This window comes from Rhipicephalus sanguineus, chromosome 5 (genome assembly GCF_013339695.2).
Source record: "Rhipicephalus sanguineus isolate Rsan-2018 chromosome 5, BIME_Rsan_1.4, whole genome shotgun sequence".
Taxonomy (NCBI): Eukaryota; Metazoa; Arthropoda; class Arachnida; order Ixodida; family Ixodidae; genus Rhipicephalus; species Rhipicephalus sanguineus.
The window spans coordinates 71,381,819-71,393,192 of NC_051180.1; the positions used below are offsets into that span (position 1 = coordinate 71,381,819).

General features: G+C 45.7%; 1 protein-coding gene across 1 annotated transcript; it reads right to left on the minus strand.

Moving 5' to 3' along the window:
- Positions 1–2,360: 2,360 nt before the first annotated feature.
- LOC119393736 (uncharacterized) lies at positions 2,361–9,047 on the minus strand. The gene is made up of 3 exons (XM_037660858.2): positions 8,955–9,047; positions 4,024–4,211; positions 2,361–2,687 (listed from the first exon to the last, which is right to left on the minus strand). Exons 2-3 carry the CDS (start codon positions 4,166–4,168, stop codon positions 2,494–2,496), a joined length of 339 nt encoding a protein of 112 aa, XP_037516786.1. The 5' UTR covers positions 4,169–4,211; positions 8,955–9,047; the 3' UTR covers positions 2,361–2,493.
- Between the last annotated feature and the right edge of the window lie 2,327 nt (positions 9,048–11,374).

The window sequence follows — 11,374 nt, forward strand, 5'->3', positions numbered from 1 at the left end:
TCGGTGTTGCGTCGTAGCGGGATATTTGCAAAGACGAAGTAGGGGGCAGTTTGCAAAGGTGGTTACACCGGACAACGGAGACGTGACAAGGTTAGACTAAGAGGAGCTTCGCCCCTAAAACAATATTGCCAGTCAGCTCTATTGTGTGATTCAAAGGTGGCGTATTTGGCTCTGTTGTAACCACGGCAGGCCATGATTGATGCGTAGCAAGTCTCATCGTAAACTTAACCTTAGTGAGGCTAAGTACAGTTTCCAGTTTAAGCATTTATACAGGATCAGAATTGCCACGCTTTTGTTAACAGATCTCTTTTTTTTTTTTTTGTCACTATTCTTGTTAATGGCCACTGCAGGCTGCAAGCAACGTGCATTTTACCTCACTGCTGAAAGACTAATGAACGTATAGAGAATGCATCAGAGTCCGGCAATTGCCCGCGGAAATCAGCGAGTACTTTCATAACTCGCCCTTTTAAACGGTCGATTTTAAAACGTCGGATACGTGTATAAACGCGTCTCATCTTGTTTTCATTGACGATCGTTATGAAAAAGATCGTGCCGACGACGACGCTGAACCACCCTCTTGAGTTCTGCGAAACGAACCGCTGGATAACGGCTCGCCCCTCAAATAATTAACGGGTGAAGAGCGGGCTCGTTCGGAACTTGGGGATCATCAGCAGCGGCGAGTGATTAATTACTCGCGTGAGCCCCAACCGGCGGCACGCTCAACCACCGATCCGTGGGCTCACGCCCCGGCGATGAAAATGAACCGATGTTCATCCAGCTCGTTCGAGGGAATCTTTATAAATGTCGCGTTTGACATGCGTGGCTGTTTGTTGCATTTGATACACTGCGTGTGCTATCACGTGTTATTGTTTTCTAACGCGACGTTGCGCACGCGCGACATTGCGACAGTATGTATATAAACTCGGTGAGTGTGACTCAAATAAGCAGTTGATATTAGTGGAAGTGCATGCGCGTAAGAGAGAGAGAAGCAAGGAAAGACAGGGAGGTTAACCAGACGCACGTCCGGTTTACTACCCTGCACTGGGGGAGAGGGATAAAGGGGGAGAGACTGAGGAAGAGAAGAGAAGAGAGATGGGAAGAATCAGAAGTACACTTTGGGGAGCACATCCAGTCTACAGGTGGTCACTCTGATATGTTGATTTCAGGTATTTCAGTAGCGATTTTGTTGCCTTCTACGCCCTCGAAGCATATGTCCAAGGCCCTAGAATCTTGTTTACAGAAAATGGTCTCGAGTCCACCTGGTCCAAAAGCATCCGGAGCGGGCATCGCTGGGCGTCATGGCGAGCGCAGCTGAACAGGACGCGTTCAATTGTCTCTTCGGTTTCGTAGGAGTCGCGTGCAGAGGTGTCCGCCATACCAACGCGAAACGAGTACGCCTTTGTGAATGCAACACCCAACCAAAGGCGGCATAACAGCGTCGCATAGGAGCGGGAAGTTCGCGATGGCAGCTGTTGCTTGAGCGAAGGATCAAGTTTATGTAGCTGGTGCCTTTTGGAAGCTAGTAGACGACCAAAACGTGCGTGACGTCTACAAGTGTGACAATGTGGGCCTATTGGTGCTTCCTGACAGGCAGAACTGGTGAACACGAGGACAACGAAAGGAAGCGCCCGTGTGCGCAGTGTGCCTCCGTTTCGTTGTCCTCGTCTGTATCAGCGGTAAATACCTCCTGCATGCGTGAGCCAATGTTCCACTACCTTGCGTAAAGAAAAGAATGACATGTTTAAAGTTCACGTAGACCCGCACGCCATCTAATTGAAGGGTAGTTCCGCCATTCCTGAGCGCAGGTAAGTTTTGTATCCACCTTCTTTTCCGCTACAGCGCGAACTTTTAGTTGATTGCTTTGGTCGGCATGCGTCTGCTGCAACAAAAGTCCGGGCACTATACTCAACGCATTGCAACGGAACGCTGGGATATTCGCTCAGCAAGGCCCATTGAAGGCGTCCACCTTTAAAAGTGGATTTCAAAGTGGTATTTGAATACCGGTGAGAAAAAAAAATGAAAAAAGAACATTGACAGAACCATAGTCGCCACAGCCGTGTAGATAACAGTACAAGAAAGAGATAGATGCTAGTACGAGGAAAGAAAAAAAAATTATGAGAAACAGATAAGATGCTGGCTGTGCCAATGGATGAAACAAGAACTTATTGTCAAGAAAAAGGAAAGAAAACGTACTACCTGTTTGCTGGGAGTCGTCAGTCCGTTCCAAATGGGATGCCAACAAAGATCATGATGGCCATCACCAAGCGGAACTGTTTATAGCGTGTAAAGCCAACGTGAACAGTTCCTTCCTTGTTTGCGAAGAAATCCTGTACAGAACCTTAAGCAAAATCAACGAAACATCATGTAGTCGTCATTTAATGAGTTTCTTTTATGGGATAGTTGTAGTGGCAGGCACCCGAGATGCGGGGTAGGCCCTATAGATTGATCATGTTTAGATACACATTTGCCTCGTGGACAAATGGAGTGCGCGATCTAGGAAGTGGAAGAGGGCGGCTGGACGTCCTCGTTACGCAGAGGCTTGAACAGCTGCCTCGTGAACTGGAACGCGTCTCCGGCCGACTTGCCCACGCTGTCACCGCCGGAGCCTTCGGCAAACGACTGCAAGCGGGAGGCCGCGTTGTTGAAGCTCAGCGGGAAACCGTCAGCCACGCGCTGAAACTGGCTTCCTGCAAGGGGCATTATCTCCTTTGAATAACCATTTCAGCCACAGAATCTCCACATGCAGGCGCAACATATATTCAAACTTTGCAATTAGCGACGTCAATGTTCATAGACGTGCGCAAGGTTCCCCTTTAGGGGGGGGGGGGGGTCATCTCGGCGCCTCCCCTCCCTATTAAGTCAATCTATGGGGCAGAGTTCGCCCCCCCCCCCTTCTTAGGTGACCAGGGGTGATTCATTTGGATGACCTGGGAGTCGAATCCACGACCTCTCGGTTCGCGACGATAGGGGCCGAGTGTTCTACCCACTTCGCTACCGACACCCATGCATGAGGCGTCACAAACGCGCTTTATATCTCTCACACCTTCTCCCTTTCACGGTGACCTTGGTTGGCGGGGGGGTAGTGTCGCCGTCTGGGATCGGTGAATTGAAGTACTGCATCACGACGCTAGCGAGCGCCGACAGGGAGCACTTCAGTAGTTTCAGCTTTCGGTGCAACGAGAGAGACACACCAGCCGGCGCGCAGCGGAACGCCTTCCCGCGTTCACGACTCAAGCTACGAACTCTGCCTCTTGCGTTCCTGAAGCGCTGTGGGGTATACGCATGAGCACAGGCGTAGGCTACCCTATTACTGGAGAGCCAGTTACTTTGGCACCTTGGCGTGGAGATGTGCCACAAGGCGTCAACGTGGGTGCATCCACGTCAGATGGTGTTATGACTGCCAAACACCAATGTACACAATACAAGTTATCATACATCAATGTACAATAAACAATCAACTATACTTCTGTTAAGAAACGGTTCACTTTCGTGTTATACCGATCCCTATGACGGAGGGATCAATCTTTTTTTTTATGTATCTAGTGTATGGTGCTATAACGTCCGTCCGTGTCTATGTATATGTACGGTGCTGCGTGTGTACGGCGCTATAGTGTCCGTCGATGTATGTAGTGTGCGGTACTAAAGTTTCCGTCCATGTCTATGTATGTATGCATGTATGTATGTATGTATGTATGTATGTATGTATGTATGTATGTATGTATGTATGTATGTATGTATGTATGTATGTATGTATGTATGTATGTATGTATGTATATGTACGTGTACGATGCTGTAGAGTATACAGTCCTGCAGCGCCCACCCTTCACTGTGTGTGTATATATGTGTACGGCGTGCGTATGTGTAAAAGTACGAACGTCATAGATAGCCGTTCCTTATCGTCTCCCTTGTCCACGTCACTGCAGTGCTATAGTCACAATAACTGAGTCACGTGATAGTCTATAGGGACGTTGGCTGTACGTTCCAATGTTCAGAGCCTGGGTATACCAAGAGACGTCAGCTTACCAACTGATCTGAAGGCATCCAGGAGTCCGCCAGCGGGAATAGGAGACTTGTCTTCCTCTGGTGCTGCTGCTTCCTTGGCAGGTGCAGCTGAGGCCGCTGCTATCAGCAGAGCCATGCCAACCAATGCAAACACGTAGCGATTCATCGCAGAAACTTGAAGTAGATATTCACGACAACGGAAGAAGGTTCTGCGAAGCACGCAAAAAAAAACCGTTCCTTCTTGAGAGCCCGCTTGCTTTTTCATCTACTGCGACACGTTTGCAACATACCTCTTTGATAACGCATGTGTTTCTACAATGACGATGCACTTATCAGCAAGACTGGTTATCTTTACGTCTTGTGTCTTTTTTATTTTTGCCAACTCAACCGTACTTGCCCACAGACTGCCCTCTATTGCTCTCGTAAATGGTCGGCATCACCTTTTCAACTGCTTTCTTAGTCAAATCTACCTCGTAACGCCGTTGTAATGTAACCTCGCAAGCACACGTTTAATTGGCTTCTATGAATGTAAAGTTACGAAAATAAATTTGTATAAACATAGGTCAGGTGGCCTCAGGCAGGCTACCAGCGTGTCTGAGGCACCTTATCCCTGGTTATAGAATGTTTATTCCACAATGTGTTTCCATCGGCCGGCTCACATCTTTACATATAGCTTGAAGTTGGATCGATCAGTGGACGTATGCCCTGAATCTCTGGGCAATGATATGGCTGAATTGACCGACGACTGAAGTCTAGGCGGTGCACGTGGTCATTCTAGTACGAAGCATCAATATATAGCGAATATATTTCGTGCACCCGTGCTATGCCGCTTGCATGTCATACAAAACGGCTGAAATATTACCTTACCCTTGCCCTGCTCCTATAGTACCGGGGAGCAAAAAGGATTTTCCGTTCGTGCTAACCTTCCTTCATTTCTCCTTTCTTTGGCAAATCTCTCTCTCTCTCTTAATCCCCATCTAAGAAAGAAATGTCCACACATGGCATGGCATGGAAATAACTTTATTATGGTCCACAAAAACTACGGCCCGAGGGCAAAGCCCCCAGGCTAGTCGCACATAGCCTATTTAGGTTAAAGACGGTGCATGTGATTAGGTTGCAGAAAAAGTTGTGGTCATTAACCTTAATTGCTTCATCGAGCCCCCGTCCAGAAGGTGAAGATAACCACACGAATGTAGGTCCTGATGTAACTACTTCCAATAACGACGTCACATCTAGCACCGCTGCAACCTTGGCCTGAATTGTCGCGAGCTCACAGTATCTTGCTCTGGTCACATATGCGTAGAAATACCAGATGCGTATCAACAGAGTTGCACACGAGAGCCAATATTAATGAGCTCCAGTTCGCCGCCTCCATCGACAGGACAATTAGGCGTTCATATCGGTAATCTTCAAATCAGTAATCGCCTAGTAACCAAATGGTTTTTCCAGCTGTTATAACCTTTTTTTTTTGGCGACATTGTCGACATTCTACACACATGAATTCATCGCAATAGCATCGTGTATTGAGCAAGAAGCTGCGCCTACGTCGAAGTATCGTGATGGTGAGACGAATCTGTTCTAACATGAATACACGGCAAGTCCATAAAGATTCAGATACGTCGCTTATCTTTGTTTACCCGCCTCACGAATATTGGAGATGCAAAACGGTGGGTTTTTATCACTTGCGCTGGTCAAGATGAAGAAGCCGAGTTTTGCTTAAGACCTATGCTAGTTGCATTTGCAAGAAAATGCGACTGTGTCAGAGATGATTTCAACTCTCACACGTCCGAGAAATTGAAGGGGGTACTGACACGAAAATTTGCGGTTGACGTTCTTCTTTGCGTGTGTGTGTGTGTGTGTCAAAGGAAAGGTAAAGCAATCAAGAGCCTGGAAATATATACTGGTGAGTGGGAGTGCGACCTGAAAAATTAATTACATGTTTTTAAAAGCTGCTTTCGGTTCCTACTGTACCTTAAACTTCACGACACAGTATGAGTTTCTCGTCAAGTGCTCGCGCAACATAGCGGAATGTTTCCACAGCCGCTCCGCTCTGTGGCTCCGTTGGCGACGCGCAAGCGGCCATTTTATAAGTATTTGGCACTTGACGTCATTACAACTAGCCATACTGGCGCGTGAAGTCACCAGAATTGATACTGTAGCCTGACGTCACGATAGTGTCAACGTCAGTGGGGGCGCCATGCGAAAATTGACTTTATTGTCAAAATAAAATATCAGCATTGTCTGAGCTTCACGCATGCTTAGAGCCGCCTCTGTATGCAGGAGATTTGTATGGATGAAATAGGCAGCGCTGCGAAGTTCACAAAGACGGCAGACATGAACGACGCAGACGGAGTGCATCTAACAAATTATTTAATGAAACGAAGAGACAAAAAGGGCTGGGCAAAGACAAAAAGAAAAGAGAAAGCACTGTGGGCAAACTGCGCATGGACAAACATAAATGCTAACAATGGTAAAACACACGTTCATTTCTCTCTTGGAAATTTACGTTAACAAAATGCCAAATCATTTGTTTGCCCATGCGCGGTTTGCTCACAACGCCCTCTCCTTTTATGTCTTTGCCCAACCCTTCTTGTCTTTTCGTTTCATTAAATTTGTTAGAAGCGCTTCGTCCGCATCGTTCTTGTCTGCCGTCTTCGTGAACATTGCAGCGCTGCCTATTTTATCCGTGATGTTACAACTATCCCTACACAAGCTCTTCTGAGATTTGTACGGCCTGAATGAAGGTCATCTTCGCAAATTAGTGTCATTACCCCTTTAATCGTAGACGAGGCGGCAACAAAGCAATAACTTCATTCAGTGCATTGCACAGTATTGCGCAGTCGCCTTGCAACCGTGTATAGGACTGCCAACCATCGCGAGAAAAACAAAGGCTCTAATTGTCACCTTGCCTACGCCGTCTCGCGTCTTACGATGCTCAGTGACCTTGGGCGTCTGGACGCGTCTCCTTTCAACGCGTGTCTCTCATCAAACGTGCGAGCGTGTACGTTTATAAGCAATCATGCGCGCTTTATGGAGATGCGAGCATAGCGAACCTGCTTTTTGGTGGTGTTCCAAAAAGGAAAGAAAATTGCTACAACGCACAGACCGGTGATGTCTGTTTCCTTCTTCTCGTGAGTGCTCCCACAGTCGTGTAAGAAATCTCCCACGTAGCTACGCTAGAGGAAGCAGCACGCATTGCAGGCATCAATAAGCCTCAGGGAACTTGGTTAACCGCACCGTGCAACGCTAATGTTTCTTGTATCCACACTGGCATCGTAGATGACGCGTCCAATTTGCTACTACAGCCCTTTGAGAAATACCTGCATGGTTATTATATTTCCAACTTACAAAAGATTACCTGGTCCATTTGGCGTAGTTATCATTTGCCTGACAGAACGTGCCAAACAGTATAACAGGCGCAGGAAATCCCTAAACAACAGGCGACACTGTCAGTGAAAAAAAAAAATCCTACTTTGATGTTTTCACTTTCGATAAACTTTATCTTGACAGAGATCTGCGGCACCGTGTGAAATTATGTTGTTCTTTTCCTCCTCCGAGTTCTCATGGCTGCTAATAGTCTAGGAACTGAACATAAAACACTACCAAAAAACGTGCCTATGTTTTGCACTATATCTTTCGAGGATGCGAATGTCGCCAACTCATAATCAATAAGCTTTAAGCGTACATTCACTAATGAAGCGTGAGGTGCGAATTCTGCGAATAAATAATTTTAAATCGTTAACGTGTAAGCTTTTAGTGACGTCGGCATTCATTAGCCACGAAGGTACGGCGTGCAAAAAAAAACACGAAAGAAAGCAATCATGTGGTACGTGGGCATTGCTTTGGCGCAGGCACATAGCCAGGATTTTTTTTTTTTGGGGGGGGGGGGGCTAATTGTTGGAAAGGAAGTCTTTTCATGGCTGCCCCCCCCCCCACCCCCGCTTGCCTGAGTGCCTTCTTTCATGTATAAATTGTCTACAACCCTAACTCTCGACAGAACCCTGTCGCTCTACAAACTTCGCTCCATCAACAGACCATCTTAGCAATACGTTTTGTTGGGCTAGTTGGTTCATGACTTCTGAAGGAAAAAATTGTAGCGCGAAGCAACACACGGACAGACAGAGAGCGCCAGTCCCGTCCTCATGTCTGTCCGTGTGTTGCTTCGCGCTACAATTTTTTCCTTCAGAAAACAGACCATCGTGCGAAACGACACATCCATTTGACGTCGGCTAGCTGTTAATTCAACGACAATAACAAACAAAAAAACAACGTTCTGCTTTTTGGTGAAAACGTTGTTAGTCACACTAAACCAGTGAGGAAGTTTAATATTACAGCAAAATACACTTAATGAAACGCTCGGAAAACTACAAATTTGAGACGTCTGGTGTTATTTTTTTGCGCTTATAAATAGTAATGCAGAAAATTTTCTATAATCTTAGTATATTCTTTATTGTAATTATTGTTGTGATGTCAGAAGATGTAAGTTGGATGATGTAAGGTTATTGTTTGCATCATGCATGAATTATTGTACGATTATATAAAATGAGACGAAATATGTATGTTGCATATACGCTCTAAGAGAAAAAAACTCTCCTTTCACTCTTTTTTGTCACGTATGTAACTTTCACTTATATAACTATCTTTAAAGAAACACGTTAGCTCTCTCTCTTCGGGAGTCGTGGGACGCCTGACTTTCCAAAGGAGAGTTATGTATGCCAGAGTTATACATGTGACAAAAAAAGAGTTCTTAGAGGGTAGCATTCACGACTTTATGTAGAATTTTCGACTTATCCGTGTGTTTACTTACACTTCTTATATGAAGTCACGAATTGTTGTATCTCTCCATGTAATGCCCAAACTAGGCCTTCACGGCAAATAAATGGATGAAAAAAATACGCATTACCGACGAAAAAGCATCAAAACTTGTCTACACGAGAGCCGCGAATACTCACTTGGAGCCGTGAACGAGTGGTGTCACCGATGCCTGCCTGCCGCAAAATGTGCGCCTTGTCTACACGCGCGGTGCTGCCCTCTCTACTTTTTTTTTTGCTCTTGTTTTATTCTTTAGCGCTCTTTCTTTCTTCAAGGCTTCTCGCGAGGGAAGAAGTCGAACGGCTAACCTGATCTGAGCTCTCCCCCTCCTCCTCCTCTTTCCCAGCGACTTCTCTCTTCCAATTGGTGACGTAAGCCGAAGCACGGGAGAAGCCGTACACAGGGCGTGACGCATTACACGACACCTATTCCCGGAAAAGGTGCCCCCACTTTCGGCTCGTCTATCAGCTTCTACCGTGTCAAGTTTCGATTGCTAACTCACCGTGGTACTCCGTTTGTTTTCGCACTTTTAATATGTGAAGGTAAGAAGAAACAAAAAAAGAAAGTGTCAAGGGCAAATTACGTAAGCGCGGGCTCCGATAACAACTGCTTCGAGGAAAAATCGCACTAAATGAATGTTATGTATAGTACAGGCTGCGCACTCAGCTAAGATTAGCCGAGTGACCCCGTGAGGCTTCGCGCGAAATTCGCTTAAACATTTATCAGACCTCGAGCACGTTCACGTATGCATATGCTTGTTTATGCGTATTTTCCTCGCTCTAACGAAGAGTTCGTCAGGTAGCGTTAAATTTGCGCTATCCGAGAACTTCCGCGAAGCGTACGTACAATTACTTTCAGCTGCGCGCCGACATTGTACTGGTGCGTGCGCGTAAACATCATGCGGTGTCCGACGGCTTTGCAAAGCTTGGCTTGCGTGGCACTTTTTGATCCTGTTCATTTCATTTTATTTTATTGTTTTCAACACATTACATGTCAAGGGAAAGTACGGCTAAAAGCAGACGATACTGCCTGCTAATGGCCCTGCACCACCCATGCACTGTTCAACCAGTTGCGTGAACATTCATTCAGTGTAGCATCGACGTCCGTCGATCACAGTTAGTTAGTTAGTTAGTTAGTTAGTTAGTTAGTTAGTTAGTTAGTTAGTTAGTTAGTTAGTTAGTTAGTTAGTTAGTTAGTTAGTTAGTTAGTTAGTTAGTTAGTTAGTTAGTTAGTTAGTTAGTTAGTTAGTTAGTTAGTTAGTTAGTTAGTTAGTTAGTTAGTTAGTTAGTTAGTTAGTTAGTTAGTTAGTTAGTTAGTTAGTTAGTTAGTTAGTTAGTTAGTTAGTTAGTTAGTTAGTTTTAGTACGAGGTAAGACAGAGTAGGTGCCGTAAGATGGACGGTGCCTGTCTCGTCTTACTGTCTACTTCTATGCGCTGTGTAGTGCAGTGTCATTAGTACCAAGATAATAATAACTAAGAAGAAGACGAACAATTTATTTCCTATCAATATAATTAAGGTTTGATGGAAGGCGTGAGACTGAAAGTGAGGAACGCTTGACTGGACCGATTATACCAGCTGGACTAACAAGGGCTACTCGGCATTTCTTGTTACAATTTCGTCGCCTACACGTAGTCAAGGTAGAGGGAGCTAACAATACAATTTCGCAACGTAAAGTTAAATATACATACATTGAAAATAACCCGCGCACAACCACGACGAGCTCAAGAAGGAAGAACATGCCTCAGCGCTGTAGTGTGTTCTTCCGTCTTGCCCTCACTGTGGCTAGCTGGCTAGTTGCAATGCTGCACCAACAAGCCCATGTTTTCACTATTTTGAAATATACAAACGCCTGACTGGTTACTCACTCGAAATGGTGGAAATCTGAGCTTACCCCTCTTCAGTCGAGTTACACCGCCTCCGGTTAATCCACTTTGAAAGTGTACTTATTCACTTTGATCCACTTTGATCGTGTAGTTAATTCGCTGAAGCATGCAGGACTGCACCACAAGAAAATACAGAATTAAGATTAGGTCATCAGGCTGAACAATTTAAAGAAATACGCAACCGGGGAAAGCAGGGAGAATAGAGAGGTTTATTTGCAGAAATGCCGAGAACCGAGGGGAGCATATTCGTCTCACCTACCTGTTCAATTCAGTGTTCTTTGAAGCTGTAAACAGACAGTGTTAGAGTTCACAAGAAAGTGCCGCATGTACTTTAAAAAAAATCTTGTTGCCTGCAACATCGACCGTAATGGATGCGGATGATTCGAGTACTGGAATACACAAGACGTGAAACCACCACACAAGTGAGGCGAGACAGGATGGGGCTTCATCTCCCTTGCTGTTGTGCTTGTGCGTGTTGTGTGTTCCGAAAAGCATATACCAACTAGTTCAGCAGCTAGTTGGTATATGCCCTAGCTCGAGCCAAGTCGCCGCCTGGCGGCTACTGACTGAACCACGCCTTGTGTGGATAGGTCCCTGCGTCGTCTGCTAGCTGCGGCGTGTCTGTATGCGCGCGTAAGTCATGCACGTCCTCAAAGGGCAGTTTGTTCCGTTATGTT